The sequence below is a fragment of the Postia placenta genome (genome assembly GCF_002117355.1).
Source record: "Postia placenta MAD-698-R-SB12 unplaced genomic scaffold POSPLAscaffold_7, whole genome shotgun sequence".
In the NCBI taxonomy this organism is placed as follows: domain Eukaryota; kingdom Fungi; phylum Basidiomycota; class Agaricomycetes; order Polyporales; family Adustoporiaceae; genus Rhodonia; species Rhodonia placenta.
Genome location: NW_020169838.1, coordinates 534,782 through 553,786, shown reverse-complemented (window position 1 = coordinate 553,786; position 19,005 = coordinate 534,782). Strand labels below are relative to the sequence as shown.

The 19,005-nt window shown below is 53.6% G+C and overlaps 7 protein-coding genes across 7 annotated transcripts; 1 reads left to right on the top strand and 6 right to left on the bottom strand.

Annotated features, from left to right (window-relative positions):
• Positions 1-84: 84 nt before the first annotated feature.
• Positions 85-8,685, bottom strand: POSPLADRAFT_1142490 (hypothetical protein; the record flags this gene model as incomplete). The annotated part of the gene is made up of 14 exons (XM_024485433.1): positions 85-892; positions 1,958-1,999; positions 2,266-2,326; positions 2,844-5,965; positions 6,019-6,073; positions 6,131-6,403; positions 6,462-6,648; positions 6,702-6,752; positions 6,804-7,057; positions 7,192-7,435; positions 7,603-7,847; positions 7,900-7,999; positions 8,082-8,231; positions 8,395-8,685. 14 exons carry the CDS (start codon positions 8,683-8,685, stop codon positions 85-87), a joined length of 5,883 nt encoding a protein of 1,960 aa, XP_024338858.1.
• Positions 8,686-10,140: 1,455 nt separating this feature from the next.
• On the bottom strand, positions 10,141-10,416 carry POSPLADRAFT_1110872 (hypothetical protein; the record flags this gene model as incomplete). Its single annotated transcript, XM_024483368.1, has 1 exon — positions 10,141-10,416. A coding segment is annotated over one exon (276 nt), but the record flags the coding sequence as incomplete, so codon positions are not given.
• Positions 10,417-10,634: 218 nt separating this feature from the next.
• Positions 10,635-10,814, bottom strand: POSPLADRAFT_1079961 (hypothetical protein; the record flags this gene model as incomplete). Its single annotated transcript, XM_024482984.1, has 1 exon — positions 10,635-10,814. A coding segment is annotated over one exon (180 nt), but the record flags the coding sequence as incomplete, so codon positions are not given.
• Positions 10,815-11,254: 440 nt separating this feature from the next.
• Positions 11,255-12,345, bottom strand: POSPLADRAFT_1056652 (hypothetical protein; the record flags this gene model as incomplete). The annotated part of the gene is made up of 5 exons (XM_024480815.1): positions 11,255-11,293; positions 11,347-11,607; positions 11,661-11,986; positions 12,039-12,117; positions 12,175-12,345. 5 exons carry the CDS (start codon positions 12,343-12,345, stop codon positions 11,255-11,257), a joined length of 876 nt encoding a protein of 291 aa, XP_024338855.1.
• A 1,063-nt stretch (positions 12,346-13,408) lies between these two features.
• On the bottom strand, positions 13,409-13,858 carry POSPLADRAFT_1142543 (hypothetical protein; the record flags this gene model as incomplete). Its single annotated transcript, XM_024485446.1, has 1 exon — positions 13,409-13,858. A coding segment is annotated over one exon (450 nt), but the record flags the coding sequence as incomplete, so codon positions are not given.
• A 244-nt stretch (positions 13,859-14,102) lies between these two features.
• POSPLADRAFT_1046520 (hypothetical protein) lies at positions 14,103-15,635 on the top strand (the record flags this gene model as incomplete). The annotated part of the gene is made up of 7 exons (XM_024479054.1): positions 14,103-14,203; positions 14,238-14,311; positions 14,523-14,584; positions 14,705-14,743; positions 14,780-15,148; positions 15,203-15,512; positions 15,613-15,635. The coding sequence occupies 7 exons, from the start codon at positions 14,103-14,105 to the stop codon at positions 15,633-15,635; spliced, it is 978 nt and encodes a 325-aa protein (XP_024338853.1).
• Positions 15,636-16,131: 496 nt separating this feature from the next.
• Positions 16,132-17,299, bottom strand: POSPLADRAFT_1056650 (hypothetical protein; the record flags this gene model as incomplete). The annotated part of the gene is made up of 6 exons (XM_024480814.1): positions 16,132-16,149; positions 16,201-16,335; positions 16,393-16,724; positions 16,780-16,855; positions 16,916-17,184; positions 17,233-17,299. 6 exons carry the CDS (start codon positions 17,297-17,299, stop codon positions 16,132-16,134), a joined length of 897 nt encoding a protein of 298 aa, XP_024338852.1.
• Positions 17,300-19,005: the final 1,706 nt, after the last annotated feature.

Sequence of the window (19,005 nt, the reverse complement as noted above, 5' to 3'; positions counted from 1 at the left end):
AAAGAAGAGGCTGGAAGGACGAAGGCTGATGAGCAGCGACGCTCTCGAGCCGTATCCATATGACGCTCTCCTACAGGTGCGCCTTCAGTCGTCTCTGGGCCTATTCTCCTTCTTACCGCCCTTCTTCCTCCCACCCTTCTGCCCACAATTCGGCTTGTCGTCCATGTGCCGTTTCGCCGCGTCGGGCCTCGTATACTTCTTTCCGCAGCGACGACAGGGATAGAGGATCCCGTTCCATCCCAGACATCGCTTGCTCATGTCTATGTGTCGGCGACAGTCATGGTAGCGCTCAAATTTCTTTGCTGGGCAGTGCGGGCAAGCGAAGCGTCCGTCTGCCATCGCGATGGGTTTGGGCTTGGAGGCTACCATTGCCGCTGTTTTGCCGTTGCCCGTGGGTGTGGGTGTGTTCCCGATGCGCGCACGTTTTAGCGGCTGCTCGGAGTGGATAGGGGTCGTGGAGGGTGTGGCCTCGGCGCGCTCCCGATTCCGATTGCTGCGCCTCACAATGTTTCCTGCACTTGGGCCTGTCGCTAGGACCTGAGGCTCCGTCGTCTGTATGACCTGATCCCGCACTTGTGCGCTAGAACAAGATTGAACGGACTGCGATCCTGAGGACGAGCCAAGTCCAGTTTCGGCGAGTACATGACCGTCAGCGCTGTCAGCCGGAACAGGCTCTTGGTCAATAACATTCTGCGGGTCCGTGTTGCCTTCGACGAAGGCGCTGGGAATGCAGTTTACATGTTTGTTGTTTGTTGTCATCTGTTCTACTGTGTGTAGACCAGAGGCGACAGCACTGGACACGAGTTGTGTCCCAGCGCCTCCAGGCGATGCAACAGTATTCGTGGTGTCCGCGATGCCGTTGATCGATGTAAAATGTGTCTCGGCCTGGTCGCTCGTGGAATCTTCGTTGACATCGAGCGGCGGGGACATGTCGTGGGTTGTGCCATCTGGTAGGGACATGTCAAATCCCTGCCCTTGTGATATGCTCTGAGAAGTAGAAGAGGTTCCTGTAGGCGGGAGCACGCCACTCAGGAATACTCCAGAGGGTTCTGGCCATGCTGTGAAGGGACCAACAGTAGCAGCCTGAGCGAGTGAACTATAGGCTCAGCGAAATTCTCCACTAGGGGACGAACGTCCGCACCTCACGACTGTGATCGCGATCGCTCACGATCTTTACGTGTTCACTATAAGTCCTCCATGCTGCCCAGAAATGTCCCATCCTCGGCGTCTCGAACTCGCTCCTGTGAACTTTTGGAAAAGGATCAGTCTCTGGTGCAAGCTGGGATTGATCGATGATATCGGAAAGGTCGAGTATAGAGGACATCGTGCTGGGAAAGCAGAACAAATAGTGGAGAGAGGTGACAGCAGAGGCTGAACGAGGCTCTAGCCCCCGCTTACTTTATGGCTAGGCATTGACGCCGGGGTTGGTGCTAACGAGCGCAGGGTGAGCTTCTCTTGATCGAAGTCGTCCCTTGAGACTTGATGGTGGCTATCATGGGAGACGACTTTGGCAATTGGCTGAGTGTTTTCTCCATTGTTCTGACTATGCAAACACAAGGCACTCCCATTATTGGCCTTGTTCTCTCACCGATCGTCATCGATTCACAAGGCCTCACCTTATTGGGTCCATTGTGCTTCAAGAGGTCTTTGATCATGCACATGCGGGTTCTCTAGTGGGCCGACCTGCAGTCACCGCTGTGTCGGCAGACCGCTAGACCATGAGATCTGGAAACCCTTTACTCCCTTTCCTATATGTCAAGAGTTCTCCGCTTCGTCTACCTTACATTCAAATAAAGGTATTTCACAGTTCACTCAACACGAATGGCTGTCGCCTTTTTCGGATATTTGCCCATGTTTTGCCCGCGACGTGGTCTCAACAACTATGGGCGGCCATGTCTTGCACATGAAACACACAGTTCTTTCCCGCTTCCAATATCATTAGGCTACTAGCCTTGACATACTGTCTTTCTCGTCCAAGTGGCACTCGAATACTGTCTGGCTGACGGAAGGATCAGTGTGTCACGGCCCTTTTTCTACTCGAAATTCCTCCGTAGAACCCACGTATTAGCTCAGCCATTGCATGACATATGCACAGCACGCTGAGAGGAAGCTTTCCTGGCCCTCTACTTCGATGTTCGAGGTGCAGCAGCTTGGGGTATGGTGTAAAGCTGCTCTTTCGCAATATACAAACCGTTATTATGATATAAAATACACATCCTTCGCATGCGCAGAATCGCGGACTATTGCACACCTTTATGGACACACTAGCATTGCTGTGCGTTGCCGATGCCGTCGAAAGGTGGCATTTCAACAGGATAACGCAGCACTTAGTCATATAGGAAAATATGCAAGAACATGATGATGATGATTACGAAACGATGTCTGACAAATGATCTTAACGAGACGAGCGAGAGATCTAACGAGGTAAGAGTCGGACTTCAGTGGGAGTGCGAACAACAACTGAAGTCCGTGTTACCAGACGTCGGGTATATAACTGGTTGCTACGCGAGGTAAGTAATGCTATCTCGGGAGAAGTTTCAAAGAAATAAGGCATGAGGGTCACAAGTACAGGTACGACAGGGGCGCGTCAATATCGCGCCGGTCCCGACGCGATAACTCGGCGTCATGCACACGCGCATGTGCAAGGCGTTGGGACGCGCTTGGTCGCCCACAAATGAGACTCCGCGGGAGTCACGCACAGGATCGAGCCGAGAGTTCAAGAAGCGATGTTTTCTGCGGAAACAGGACATCAGCATACAGCATGGCATATACTCCGTTGTCACACCAAAGTGCTTACTGTGCTTCGTGTCAACACGGCTGGCGTTCGCGCATTGAACGCAAACAATCCAGCAGTGCGCGGTCACGCGCGATCTTCTCGTCTACACCTTCAAGACCCTGGTGCAGCTGCAGTGCCTCTCTCAGCGGTGCCTCCGCCTCGTCCAGTCGACCCATTCTAATGTAGACGGAGCCGAATGTCTGAAGATCGTCCGCAAAGTCGTGGGAGCGCTGCGTGCGACGTAGACATTCGATGAGCTTCTGAAGTGCTCCTGCTGCGTCATCCTCTCGACCGAGACTGAAATAGAGTTTGACAAGATATTTTAAATCGTTCTGCGCATCTATATAGTCTTGGATCTCTTCGTGAAGACCGAACACTTGAGAGAATGCGGCCTCAGCTTCCTGGAACTGATTGCTATGCAGGTATAACTCTCCGAGCAACTGAAGGACATGGGCCCTGCCAAGGTTGTTCCCGATCTGTTCGAACAGATGCAAAGCATCCTGGAGGGAGGTCATAGCATCCACGGGACGTCCTGTGCGTGAATAGAGCACTCCCAGACGTTGATAGTCGTTGGCCTCGCCGAGAGGATCCTGCACCTCCTTGTGCAACCGCAGGGCGGATGTCAATTCATCTTCCGACTTGTCTAATCGATCTGTGCATAGATAAAGATCCCCCAGCTGCTGATGATCATGAGCCTCGCCGAGAGGATCCTGCACCTCCTTGTGCAGCCGCAGAGCAAGCGTCAACGAGACTTCTGCCTTATCTGGTCGACCTGTGTGCCGGTAGAGTTCTCCAAGAGCATGATGGTCGTCGGCTACACCGACAGTGCTCTGCACCTCCCTATGCAACCGTAGGGAAGCGTTGAACTCGGCCTCTGCCTCCACTGATCGACCTGTGCTATGGTAGAGTGCCCCGAGAGCTCGATGGTCGTGGGCCTCACCGAGAGCGCTTTGGACCTCCTTGTGTAGCCGCAGCGCGGACATCAGAGCGGCTTCTGCCTTGTCTAGTCGACCTGCGTGCATGTAGAGCGTGCCCAGATCTCCATGATCGTTAGCTTCACCGAGAGGATCCTGCACCTCTTTGTGCAGCCGCAGGGCAGACATCAGCGCGTCTTCCGCCTTGTCTAGCTGACCTGCGTGCCGGTGGAGTTCCCCAAGAGCATGATAGTCGTAGGCTTCGCCAAGGGAGTCCTGCGCCCCCTTGTGGAGCCGTAGGGCGGACCTCAGCGCAGCTTCTGCCTTGGATAGTCGGCCTGTGCGCAAGTAGAGCGTGCCCAGCCTGTGATAATCGTGAGCTTCGCTGAGAGAGCTCTGCACCTCCCTGTGCAGCCGCAGCGCAGATGTTAACGCGGCTTCCGCCTCGTACAGTCGACCGGTGCGTTGGTAAACTTCTCCAAGAGCTCGAAGGTCATTAGCTTCGCCGAGAGAACTATGCACCCCCTTGTGCAGCCGCAGGGCAGATGTCAATTCATCTTCCGCCTTGTCTGGTCGACCTGTGCGGATATAGAGCTCCCCCAGCTCTTGGCGGTCGTTAGCTTCACTGTTCGAATCCTCCACCTCCTTGTGCAGCCGCAGGGCAGACATCAGCGCGTCTTCCGCCTTGTCTAGTTGACTTCTGCGCCGGTAGACGCTTGCGAGAGCTTGATAGTCGTGAGCTTCCCAGAGAGAATCTTGTACCTCCTGGTGCAGCCGCAAGGCGGATGTCAATTCATCTTCCGCCTTGTCTAGCCGATCTGTGCGCGTATAGAGCTGTCCCAAGCTGTGATGAACATGAGCAGCCTCGGCCAACTTGCCAGCAGTGACGTGACCAATAAGGGCCATGTCCCAATTCTGCTCTGCTTCTTGGAGCTCGTTGGTGTAGTATAGAACATCGCCCAAACATTGATGGCATTTCGCCAAGAGCTCCTTGTCATCTATTGGATGTTTCATGACCTGCCGCAGTAGCGTGCTTGTGGGCAATCCGATATATTGTGACCAATCAGCATGAGAAAGGACCGCACAGATTACGCCGGCATCAGGATGCGACACCTTCAGCCACTCCGTAAGGATGCTGCTGACGTTCAGCAACTCGGGACGCACGATTGCGTGAGCCCTGGCGTCGGTTTCTCCGTACCGAAAACTGGTTATCAGAGCTGCATAGAAGGTACGATAGGCGTGTGTGGTATCGTCCGGGAGACGGAGGGTGGACAACCGCACGCAATACTCTCGCGTCGGGGCGAGCAGCAGGTACCTGCCATTCTCGCCTGAGCGCTTGTCAATGTGCACTAAGGCGACCCGGTTGAGCGTTTGCAGAGATCGCTGAAGATTGACGTCCGCGGGGAGGAACTTTTGAAACTCGTCAAGGAGGTAAGGTGATTGAGGTAAACCATCCGGCAGCTCCTTGATGATAGCAAGTACAGTGAGTGCCGATGGATCACTGAGCATCCGTGGACTACTCAGGGAGAGGTCGATGGATGTTCCCAGGTTGAACTGTCTCTCGTTAGCTCCGTCATCTCGGGAGGCGACCGCCGGTCCTGCCTTCTTCCAACGTTTCCACAAGGACTCGGTCGTCTCCATTTCAGGCTGTGTGAGATGCGCGAGGATGCTGATGGCCAGAGGGAGGCCGTCGGTGGCACGAACTAGCTCTTCGCCGTATTCGTCAACAGGGGCGCCACTGACTTTGGCAAACACCGTCAGCCCGTCGTCTACAGACAGCGGTCGAAGGGACGTCGTGGGTGCCCATGCGATCCCTCCTGGGCGCTCTACTCCACGCATGGTGACGATCAGTACGACATCATCCACGCCTGCTAGCTGCGCTAAATCCTCCTCGACGTCCTTGCGAGACTGGGGTGGCTCCCAGATGGTCTCGAAGTTGTCTATGCAAAGCACAGATGGGCGAGCACGCAGCGTTCGGAGGATGCCTGAAAGCAGCTGTTGGCCTCGCATCTCCGGCGAAACACCCAGTGAATCGGCCACTCTGAGGCGAAATGCTTCCAGACCTAGAACAGCATCGCACGAGACGAAATAGCGAGTCGAGAATGCGGAAGCGACTTCCGGGTGATGGAGTAACTCGAGCGCGATTGTCGTCTTGCCGACACCACCCGTTCCCAATATCAGAACATGGCTCCGTTGTAGCAGCAACGCCTTGAATGCATCGATGTTCTCGTCTCGACCAATGCATATAGCCTGCTTTGTCGGTAGAGGAGCAGGTCTGCCAGAAATGGGAGGGTAAGCACGTTCCTGTTATACAAAGGAGCAACCTACGTGATGTCCACACCACATAATTTTGCCTCTTTCGCGGCCACTGTATTATGTTGTTCTGGAAACATGAGGTTAGCTTCTGAGAGAGGAGCGATGCGGAGATAGAACGACTTACGTTCCAAGATTGATCGTACCACCATGACATGCTCTTGAACCTGCCCTACACTTGTAAATACTTCTTGTACGCCCGTTTGAACCCGTCCGACGCCTTGTAGGACCTCCGTGACCTTAATATCTACGACTCGAAGGGCTTCCCCGGTGTCACTGACAATACGCAGGGTGGTCGCTTCCACTAGGCGGCCTTCGCTATCGATGAGCTGGTCCAGCTTGGCAAGCGCATCGTGCACCTCCGTGTCGTGCAGTCCAACGATCGCTTTCCCGAAAGCAGCTATGAGGATCATTAATGGAGCATGCGTCTTGCATATGTACTTTGATGCATGACTTACATATGCGACCGACCGCAATGACCTTTGTCTCGAGCCCCAGCAACTGGCACAGTATCTGCGTCAGGATCATCTTCAATGCGGCTGAACACTCCTGCTTTGCATACAGCTCGAGACGTCCGAGAAAATCTGATAGCGTGGTGAGAAGCTTCAGAACCGTGTTGTATGTAGCGCCAACCACCCTTGCTGCCTACGTGGGAAGGATATAGCATCAACTTGCATATTGGGTAGATAAAACAATACCTTGAACAGCAGTCCGATGGCACCGAAGATGACCTTGCTGTGACTGAGATGCTATTTCGGAGTTATGAATGCATACGTGTCGGTCGATGGACACGGACGTACCGATTCTACGGCATCGGAAACAACGTCGAGAATCTGGGTAATGCACTTGCTGATGGGATCGAGCACCTTGTGGATCGCGCCGTACCTCTCTTTCTCATGCGTAAAACTATGCGTCTCAGTGTCCAACATAGACCGTAGGCCATCCACGCTGTCAATCGCCTGCAGCATCTCTACCGATCTGATGTCTTTTCCTGTGGTAGCTGTATACATCGTGATCGCGTCCTTCCACAGCTGCATGCTAATGGACTCCATTGCTGCCAGGCAGGAATGAGTGCGAGAACATAAGCATCGATACAGTCATGACACTAACCAGAGGGGGACATGCTGTCCAACAACCGTGCAACAAGGCCATCGATTTTGTAGATAGCGGACCGTAGGGGCTCGCGACTCAGTAAGACAGATTTCTCTATCCCTGTCCACAGCTTGATGCTGAACCATACTTTCCGTCCTTTGATGACACCCACAGATAGTAGTATGACTTTCGTCATCTCGAGCAAAATACGACAGCTCAGGACGCTTGCGCTGATGACCTCTTCAGTGGGAGAGTGTGACGATACACGTTGGAGTATGGTGGTGAGACGTGAAAACACATCCACAATGATGCCGTACATCCTGTTGCGTCCTCTTGCAGTCTGCACCAGTGACATCAGCTGCCATTAATCCTGCTTTTTGAAAGTCACACTAGCCTCAACGAGCAATACCGCGGAGCCCAGAAGCCGTTGCCACAATTCCGGATCCTGAATGATGGTCGATCAATCGTGTCGACTCCGATGAGGCTACCGCACGCTCGGCGACGCACCACGTGAACGTGTTTGTCCATTTCGCGGAGTGACACCATGTGGGGGTCCAGCATTGACCGCGCAGCTGCCAGCAGTCGCGTTTGATCCTTTGACCGTACCTCGGTCTGACGCCAGTAGGCATTCAGTCGCAGGATGAGGTCGCTGATGGTGTCAATGGCATCGAGATTGTGCAGATCGAGATGTGCTTGTTTTGCAGCATCCTGAATCTCGCTCCAAGCACGCTGACATTGGACTTCGAACGGCCCTATATTGTCGCATTGAGTGAAACAAATAGCATTCATGCAGAAGTATCTGACCAATTTTCCATCGTAAATCATCGACCTGCAACCTGAGCTCCTCTAGTAGCATTCGTACAGAATCGTCCTTCATCAGTATGTCCTTCCGCGCGAGGGCTAGCTGCAGGTCAGTATCGTGCTGCAGGCCATGCAGAACCTAGCTTCTCACTGTTTATTTTCCAATCGATGACCTTGTGACAAACCCCCATCAGAACGACGATTGTTGCAGCATACTGAACGCAACACTCTTCCACGCCCGTCGTCGACGATGTCGAGCACAGCTCGTCGGGTACATGCGATACCTGCTCGATCACAGATATGATGGCCTTATAGGCGATGTCTTTTTTGGCTACCTGCGCACATGTCAGAGTACGCCTCATGAGGATACCAAGATGAGAACGAGATATACCCGGAACAATGCCCCGATCGCACGATAGCACACTTCGGCGGAAAGCTTCTGAACCCGATACTTGAGTGAGATCGGCCCTCTCGCTCAATAGAACTTGGCTCTCTCACCGAAGGTGCAGTGCCTGTCACGATGCCAAGGAGTAGTTCGAGGTCTACCAAAATGGGTCGGAGGGTGTCCGATGTGCGCGTATCCCAATGCGTGTCCATGTTGCATGCGCCGCGACGTTCTTTGGCGAAGAGTAGCAGCGTATCATGATTGCAGATAGACCCGAGCTCGGGCGCTATAGCGTCGGAGGTGATGTCGATGGCCGTGTCCTCTCGGTGCCGTTCAAGCGCGCGTTCCCAGACTGCAGAGCTTGCAGGGCGGCTGGGAAAGGTCTCCGCGGAGGCTGTAGACATGGCCCACGCAAGGAGCGGTCAGAGGAGTAGAGGTGGGCGGGGTTACTTGTGATGACAGAAAGCGGGCAGGGCCCGTAAGATAAGCCACGACATATGCGCAGTACTGCACAAGGATGCTGTGAGAGCAGTGGACACGAAATACAAGGCAGGCGGCTGGATCTGTCTGCATTCCCATGCTCTTGCATAAGGTTTGCTTCTGTGATTTACGGGCGCCTCGCTGGGCGGTGAATGACACTTGACAACAAGCCCAGTAAGGCAAGTGGTAGGTGTTGTCCCGCGCAAACAGGACAACAGATCTGCATGGAGAACACCGGTCTCCAAATAACCTGTTATCTCGAAGAGTGAGGACGCCCTGAAGTGAATGCAAATTTCATACCGGCTGAAGCATGGAGATCGAAAGAAGACATCTGGCGACAATACGAATCTTCGCGACCCACAGGTATCTGTTACAATCCCCATAGAGACAATGCGCTTTGTTCAATCGAAGTGCTGTCGATTCGCTACCATGCGCCGTAGCAGACATACCTATATTCTTTGCCGGATTGACATGGGATATTTCTAGAGTACACTGTGCCGAGCTGAATATAGTGCGTCCTATGTGTTAGCTAGGTAACAAGGACTCAGAAACCAGATCAGCGAACATTCAGGCAACAGTGAATGAGAGATCGGCCACAATCTGCCAGTCACACATGACCTCCACGGGGACGGCGTTGTACTGGAACCGGAAACCTCGCTTCAATCCACGGAGGAAGGGGTAAAGGACGCAATATTGGAGCATACACTCACGTGTTCGGTGCACTGCACATGTCCAACATATCGCCCTAGCAATGAGCAGCATCCGCATCCTCAAGCGGATATAAAACTGGTCCTTTTTTTATTTAAATCCGCGTCCTGCCACGTAGTTTCATAAGAACGCTGTGCTGCCTCGTGATTGACTTGGTACGCGAGCGTATGCTACGAGCGGTATAAGAGGCTCCTGTCCAGTGTCAATACAGTCAAGAATCCAAGAAAGCGTTAGCAACGTAAGTGATGGCATCGACAGGACAGTGTCTGGTTGCGCCAGGGCTCCGTGGTGCGGAAATCACCAAACCAAGAGAACGCTAGATGACGACACTTGCCATGTAATGCGTTACCTCCACAGAGCTGCATATCGATCACGCCCTCCTACATCCAGACATCTTACATCGCAGTGAGCATGTATATCTGACGATATCCAAACAGTCAAACGCGTAGCAGTGTCGCTTCGCAAGCAATATCCATTATTTTCGATATCCCACACGACTCGGACTCGCGACCAACCAGAACTCGCTCCCGCCCGCCTCACACCATCTTAATGGTCGAAGGTCGCACTCCGCCTGATCAGCAGCTTCAGGGTCTTGTCTGTCGCTGCAGCACAAATCAGGAGCGTTAGCATAGCACACTAGAATATGAGCTCCCAACTACGTTATCTTGCAGGGCCACGGGCCGTGTGAAAGCAATGTTCTCAAACGCCATCGCATTCGGAGTTACCAGCCACCAGTTCATCGTCGCCGATGGTTGTGGAAGAGGCGCGAGCAGACTTACAGACGTTGCAAAAACCCCTGGTGGGTCAAGCGGCGCGCTCTCGCGCTCTACGAAGGAGCCTGGGCCAGTCTTGAGAATAATGCTGCCACGTCCGTCCCGGTGACACGGCAGGTCGGCTTGGTGTCGCTGATCGCCCTGTCCATCGTCGGCGACGGGGATTGTTGAGGGCAGCACCGCCCGTAGGTGGTCTCTCGATGTCAACGCCCGTTGTAGCTGCTCCCAGATGTTGGTGAGCACGGAGGTGGGTTGCTCTGACTGTGATGGTGGAGCGTACGCACCTTCCGCATCTCGAACCATGACTGTGACCCGTGCAAGACCTGCGATTTCACCCATCCACTAGAAACCACCCCCTCCTACTTTTCGTACAGACCGGGCAGATCTCAACGTGTGACGAGCAGCATGCGCTCAAGCTGATATCCCGGACAGTCCGAGTGGTTATCCAGGTGCGACAGGTATTCCTTCAGCAGAGCGAGCCTAACTCCTTGTCGGCGATGGACGAACGCAACGTTGTGCATGGAAATAGACGGGCCAGGTTCATGGGTCGCCATCGACTGGTGCGTGAGTGATGGGGGGTTGCGACATCGTCGCGCAGGCATAGCCAATTAGTCTCCGCACTCGCTCGTCCGGGAGCTATAACCCGAGGAAGAGTTGGTGTGCTCTGGACCGGCGATACCTTCAGGCCTTTCGATGTAGTGAGTAATGACAATTGGAAGAAATAGACCGTGGCTCATTCAGACAAACTGTAACCGCTGGATAGCCGCCCGCTTGTGCCGCGCGCTGCAGAGGGCATGTCACTGCCGAGATGCCGAGCGCCGCTATGCCCCATGCCGCCTAAGTATACTTTTTGCGAGGGAGGTCTTCAGCAATATGACTGACATTGTAGTATGCTGAGCACGTTATATTCGAAATAATACCAGAATACAATACAACGTTGATGTAGAGCATAATTCCTCGTAAGCAGAAATGAGGATACCCGAAGATCGTTACGCAAGGAGTAGGAGTTGTCCTATACTGAGGACACCGTGTCTGCGTCCTTGAAGGTACGCTAGATGCAGTATGAGCTGCGCTACGATGCTATAAGCACGACGCTCCACGCACCAATGCATATATCTCTCCCTCCTGGGGGTTGGCCTTACCCAATGTGGTATAGTAGCCTTCAGCTGGGGTGTTGATGACGCCAGATGCCATGGTAGCCGTATCACGGTGGGACTCCGTCGTTGTTGCGATTCGTGCTTGCAGGCATCGTTTACTCGGGGTAGAACCCGCGGTTGCAGTATACGAGCTGTAGGTCTTGAGAGTCTGATTTGTGACAGCAACTCCCAGTGCCATGCGCAGAATGATCAGGTTTGGTGCAATGGTCTGTGAGTCGCGTCAGCTTTGTATAGAAATCATGTTTCCAGCAGGCGACGTACAGACGCGGCACAGAATAAAGCGGCGAATGGATACTGCAGGGGCAGATTCCGTGCGAAGAGCGGGATGTAGATAAGCCCGCTAATGGAGTACACTGCTGCGGACTCAGCTACGATGGAGATGACGGAGATGTAGTAGTCATTGCGCTCCGGTGAAACCATGCGGATTGTGCGGCGGTGGTAAAGCAGGCGGCCGGCGATCAAGGTGGTAGCCAGGACATTCAAGCTAACAGAAATCGACCAGAATGCAGTTCCAAATGACTCGACCCTGTGTTCACCGAATTGTGTGCCCGAACGTGCTGCATAGACAAGCAAGCCGATACCAGTGGCTAAATTATACAGGTCAGTGTTTAATTACCAGCTCACCAACGGCAGACGCACCTATGTCACTGAGATAGAAGACGACAAGACTACTGCCAATCCACAGGCTGCTTCCCCATATGACGTAAACACGATACAGCTAGAGCAATGCTCATCAATGTTCTGAGGCACTACCATAAAGCGGAGTGGGCCATACTATTAAGCTATCGGCCAGCCAAATGTTAACTACAGATGTAGTGTCCTTCAAGACCGCTAAACGATCTGAGAGCTGCACAGCGAAGACACCTGAGCGAAGCGGCGTCTCCACGAATTCTATTTCACTCCACGCTGCTGCTGCAACAAAGTAGATGGTGGTGGTCACGAACATCGTAACCGTATAAACGATCATGACGATATGTGGGCGCCCCGACTTCCTACCCGGTCCGAGGAGGAAGTACAAACAGATGCTTGCGAGAAGCACATACAATCCTGCGGGGATGGGGTTGAATCGAGAAGGCTCACAGTAGACGCAAGTATATCCCATACCGTACATCACACAGCCGACATTGGCTGCGCCAAAGCTCATACGTGAAATGGTGAGAGCAGAGGACATCTTAAACTCTCGGCGAGAAGGGCACGGACACTTGGCGCTTTACTGAACACACACTTTAAGGCTTATGAGTGCCGCCCGCGATGCACGTCACATCACTTTATCGAGTGGCGTATATCGCCCAAATGGCTGAACATGCGCGCGTTGCCATCAGCCGCCTGGAAATACCAAAACAACAAGCTTGAATACGCAACATTTGAATCTGGATGTAGTATTTTGAAATTCCTGGTGCTGGCAGCTCCCGTGAACCCATGTCCGGCTTGTTCGTGAATTATTGACGGGAATTAGATTGACGTCTTATTGTTGCTATCATGCGCGTTCTAGACGTATCAGACCGCGCGGATAGTAAAGACCCACAGTTTCCAGAGCAACGTACATACATTACCAAGTAGGAGCAATCGGATGTGCTCACATCTGACAGCCGTCGTAACTGAATGTATACTTACTAGATAGCCGCTCGAAGATCGCCCAGTTACGAACGGGTGACAGGGGTCCGTCGTGTCAAGTGCCGTAACAATCCATACGTGCGCTAGAAGATCCAAGCCGCCACTGTGGCGGTTCTACTTGGAAGAGTACGCTTGATGAGTGTTCCTTGCCTGCTGGAGGAAGGCACAGGAAGCTAACGAGCAGTAATATCGCCCTAGATATGTCACTGTTATTCCTGTGGATGGCTGTTGATATATGTTTGTTTCTGGTGGCATCTCCATTATGCCCGCACGCTTCGGGCCCATTGGCGATTTGGGTTAGACAGCCTCCGCCAACCTTCCGCCGACAGATCACCGAAGAACAAGGCGATGTAATAGCTATACGCGAGTCCTGAACTCGCTTTGTTCATACAGGCCTATTGTCCATACAACCATTCCGGCCAATCACGATGGTTTTCTGTGGCCATGACATACGGCAGACTCCAATCCCTGCATTCATGCTCCAATCCCAGCCCATCAGCTTTGATTCCCCTTGGTGATTCCTTCACATCCTCAAGACGCAAATTAGACGCGCACAGTATCATCTGCCGAACATAATTCAGGCAGTGCTGCGTGTGCGACTTTTCCCAAGCGGTAGGCGGCTCCTTCAATATAGCACGGCGCATCTTGTCCAGACAATGCAACTGGTGGAACATCGAGATGCCGAACATACGATGCTCGGGTCCCAGACGGACAAATCCACCTCCCGGAGGAAATATGGACTGCCATTCCTCGGTGTCGTTGTACTGATAGTGTACGGTATCCTCGATGGTCAGCCTTGCGTTGTACGGATGCTCCGACAATGGCATTAATGACTGAGGAAAGTCAAACTCCACATAGGCTGCATAAGTGCAGAAAGAACGAGAAGGACGTTAGCCTTGTGAATGGCATGCAGTGCTTGCATACATACAATAGCGGTTCGTATCCTGTGTGACACTAAGACTCCATCTGCTAACGATATAGTGCAAGTTCAGGAAGGACACTATTGCCAGGAGGGTCACAGCAGCATAAGTCCAGTGACGGTCGCTGAGACGGGATATCTGCATCAGGGACGACTAGCTCGCGGACGCGATGAAGCAGAATGCTGCAGTTCTCCTAGTACCAGGAGTCAGAGTCCCATTCAGGCATTCACCTAATGACTTCCAGACATCGCACCGGGTGTTCGGTTCCCAGTAAGTGAACTGATAACCTATAGATCATCAAAAGGACGGCCCTCATCGGTATTGGTCTGATAGTCTCACTATCCGCATGGCTTATTCGGTCGGTCGCAGGGAAGCGAAGTACACAGACACGAGCCGGATCTTGCATATCGGATTGCATTTCCGAGCGACACCCCCATCGTTCGAAATATCAGGTGAAGCACCCGTTGCTATGCACGGACCGCATACATAATTGCCTCACCTAAGCGCCACAGACCGGTACCGCTCGATGCGATCTGGAGATGCAGACCATGGTAGGGCCAAGCGCTTCCGCATGCGTGACCCGCCACAGGACTGGCGGTGCCCACCTGGCATGATGTCCATTTCCTGAACATGTGCCCAGTGTGTCGCCATGTACGTTTTATCAGCGCACCTTTCTTTATCCATATATATCCTCCAGATAACCTATGCTTGCCGCCGGGGAACAGATTGTACGGCGGTGACATCCGCACGGCGTTTTGTACTCATTGATAGTTGTTGAACACACGCCTCACGAGCGCGCAGACGTCCATGGTACGCTCCCGGGAACACACCTACATTGCGCTGCAGGGGGACGACAGCCCCGAGAGAGCGGGTTCCCTCTCTGAGTATCCGCTCTCCGGTGTCGAAACTGCGGCCGCACGCCAGCAGCACTGGGGCTGGACGTTCTTCCTCTTCGCATCATGCATATCCGTCCTAGCATCCGTTGTGAATGTCTCGCTCCTCTCCGCGGCCCACGCCTACCACACGTTCTCGAGCCCGGTCAAGACGCCGAGCGTGTACATGGGCCTGGAGTCCCTCCAGCGCGATCCCGCAAGAGGGTGTCGCAGCCGCACAACGTTTCCACAGTCCTTTGCGACGTTCCACGACGACGACGTGCAGCAGATGACACCGGTGCACGCCCCGGACGACAAGACGTCTATCGCATTTGGAGGGAAGGTGCGCTGAATATGTGGCTTCAGGACTGCGCCAATTCTAAGCTATACCGCCCAGATATCCGCGCACGCCACATTCTATGTGCCGGACTACGGACTCGAGAATTGCACTATGAGCGTAAAGAACGTTGAGCGGCCGCCATCGCCCCCTGATGCCGTACAGGATGGCGACGTCGAGATATGGATGCTCCCTGAGAAAGGCAGGCTCGCCGACAAAGTGTACATCGACACCCTTCGTTTTTCTCCCGGAGTCGAAAGCACCTCTCGGCCGTTCTTCTGTCGCTCCCGTTCGCGAATGTTCTTCCAGTGGGTTTGCCCACAGAAAGTATGTCACATCCACTACTCCATTGAGGGGGTAACAACGATGAGTACGTGGCGCATTGACCGTTGTGAGAGCGCACGAGACTCATGGCAGACGCGTTCCTCGCCAGCTGCATCCGCAAATTCGCTAGCTCAAACTGGGTTCAGGTTGGATCAGTATGAGTCAATAGGGTGCATTGAGCGGAGCGCATAAATCACAGGTGCCCTGCAGTTTTGTCGAGATTGTTTGCCGCGTTTTGGTATACACGTTTAATTGGGCGGAGATGCCTTAGATAGTCGCGCCGTCTCGGATAAGTGTGATAGGGGTAGCCAAGCGCAGTCGTATATACGAGGGCCTTTCAACGCGCCAATATGTGAACTGTTGGATTTCTGGCAGAGATAGAGACTCAAGACGATAGCATAGATCGTGTTTGACCCGGCTCGTAGCCAGCAAACGAGTCGTAAGTACCGTACGCGGTCATGTGATCTACTACCGTAAGTATCCACTGTAATCTCCAACAATAACTACACAATTCTACTGGAACTCAGAGACGGGGCGGCTCTACAGAAAGCACGCATCATGATATTTGTCAGTGCCGTGAAGATACAGAGTCATGTGGTAGTCGTCACAATCCATGAGGCGTCATCCTGCGTCCACAAGTCATTGCTCGCTGCATCCACCTCATATCAGGCAATTTTGTATTTCTACACAAGCTGCATCAGCACACGGTTAGGTTCCATATTCGACCCACTCACCGGGATCGTTTCCGTCGACTGCGACGGGGCAGGCTGCGCCACAGGCGGCATGTCGACCAGCGGAATGTCGCTCCACTCCTTCGTCAGCGCCGTGCCCTTGGCCACCCGCGCCATGATTAGTGTGGGCGCGATGCTCTGACAGCTGCACCATCAGCGCTGCCTACCAACCCAAATAGACGGTATGAGACGTACGACCACGCCGCCCAGCAGTGCTGAGAACGGATACTGGACCGGGGTGTCGACGGCAAAGAGCGGGATGTAGATGATGCCGCACACGGCGTACAGCGCCGCAGACTCGACAAACATGATTACGGCGGGTGACGTCCCGCTCAGGGCTGGGTTGCGTGTCGTTGAGCGGCGGAGGGCGCCATGGTGGTACAGCAGGCGGGAGACGATGAGCACCGTCGCGCACACGTTGGTTGCAACAGACAGCGACCAGAATGGAGTGCCGAAGTTGATGATGGATGCTTGGCCAAACACCGCACCCGGCTTGCCGGTCTCGACAAGGAGGCCGATGCCCGTAGCTGCGCCGATGCGACGTCAATGGCACGACGATGTTTGACATCGACAGAAACTCACCCAGAGATGCGAGGTACAGAGCGAACGGCAGGAGGGACACGTAATGGAGGCTCCAAATGATGTAGACCCTGTATAGCTGAACACGGGCATCAGCCAATTATGTACGATTGACGGAATGGACGAAGGTCACGCTCACGAGGAAGCTGTCCGCGACCCAGATATTGATGACATACATGGTATCCTTGAGGAGTGATAGATTTCCCGACAGTTCACTGGCAAAGACAGCGGGGTCGATGGAGGCATCAACAAATTCGATAGCACTCCATCTACAGCCTGCGGCGTAGTAGACTGTCTGGACTATGAAGAGGAGGACGGCATAGCCGAGAGCGACATTCCGGCCGCTTGTACTGCCGTGCTTTGTGAGGAGGCCATATATGCACTGGATGGCCAGGAGAAGATAAAAGCCTAGACGGCGGGGTGAACGTCGGTTGGTCACCTGTGCGAACGACTCACCATACAAGATGCTGGACACGAGTGCTGCGGCGTAGCTATTGCGAGTGCCGTCGATTGCAGACGACATGGTGTTCGGCAGAGGACGGTGCTTTGGCGGTCACGCTCACGCCTCAGGGTGGTCTGGAACGAAGGCGCACACCAATTTCCTGGCGTTCAAGCAGATATAGGAGCGCCTAAGTCCCCAAAACGAACACCTGTCTATCCGCTCTGGAGCCCGAGCGGCATCAGACCGAGCAGAATGCACAGTGCCCCCGTGCGAATACGCAAGCTTCCTGCGGGGTATATGACGAACCCAACCTGGAGGCCTAGGTCGGGAGGTTAGTTGCCACAAACATCGATGGGCAACAGAACATCAAGATCGCAAGGCCCATTGGCCATAATAGGGACGTCGATGGACGCCTCCTCGCAAGCGCGTACAGACGCGGAGGGAAATTAATCAGAAAAGGGTTAATCCATATCTGCATTCCCCACGGACACCGAGATGTCCGAAGGCTCAGTCCCGCCACCAACTCCGAAGACCTCCGCGTGTCATTTTTGGCAGTCATTTCCAAAGAAAAAAGGGGGCATACGAACACCCACAAGCGCCTATATCGACAGCGCGCGTCGTTGGACACTCCTTGTTGAGATCTATGTGTGGCAGCACCGGCATATGCTCGATGCAACGGGTCTCGCGTTCAGATCATCTGACGAGCGCACACCGCAGGTCTGATGATATACCGGAGGTCAAAGAAAGCAGCACGCACGGATAGTATATATGTCATCTTTCCTTTCAGACCGTAATTACCGCTCCCGCGAGCAATGACAGTATCGCGGTTGGGAGCACCGGTTGTGAGGTACATACGATTGCGAGTGAGGCCGCCTCGCATCCCAAGGCGAGGCACATATGGACGGGCACTCGGTGATTGCCAACTACCAAGTTGAGAGAAAGGGCACACACACCGACATCCCAAGGCCAGATTGGTCACCGTTCACGCGTATGTTGTGGTGGAGGGAAACACGTCGAATCCGGAAGAACGTCAGCAGATGTGTTCCTTCTTTCCTTCTTCTTGTATCTATTTTCTCGAGTTCGTTCATTGTCCTCGAACATAAAGCAGAAAGTACGTACAGATATCCCTCTTCGACTCTCGGGCTTGCGAAAATGGTGTTGAAGGCGAGACGAAGCGACTGGTGTAGGCTGAACGGGGACACCGGTGTCGTCACGCTCCTGAGGGCGGCAGAGTGCGCAAGTAAATATGACGCGCTGGGTAACATCCTCGGGACGCTGAGATATTTCCAGGAGTGGACTCGAGCTGACTTCATTGAATCTAGCTTGCTTATGCCCTAGATGGGCTTCCATCTAGTCTCCTAAGAGCAGACTGATAGACAATTCCAGCACACTGTCTTACGGTAAGGTCGGTATCGATGGCCGATTGCCGTGTTCCCATCACCCGAATGACCGGCAGCGCGAGGGTGCTCGAGAGGTATATGCCTAGGTCTGAGGTGTTCACAGCAAGGGTTGTCGTTGTTGGAACTTGAGATTGTGGCGAGCGCATGCCACCGTATTTGGCATTGTTTGTAGTACCTCGCAGACTTTTGCGCGAGCCGTCCTGTACATTCCTTACGCGTTTGACAGAGCTCAGACAAACGCGATATATCTTCGTTGATCGTTCTCGCTTCGGGTCTAGGACGAACTTTAACAGTCGTTTTATGAACGATAGCGCGGCGACTAAGAGGCGAGATACTCAAGAGCAAGTACGCAAACTCATACGCGCCGCACGGCAGGTGCAATCAGGA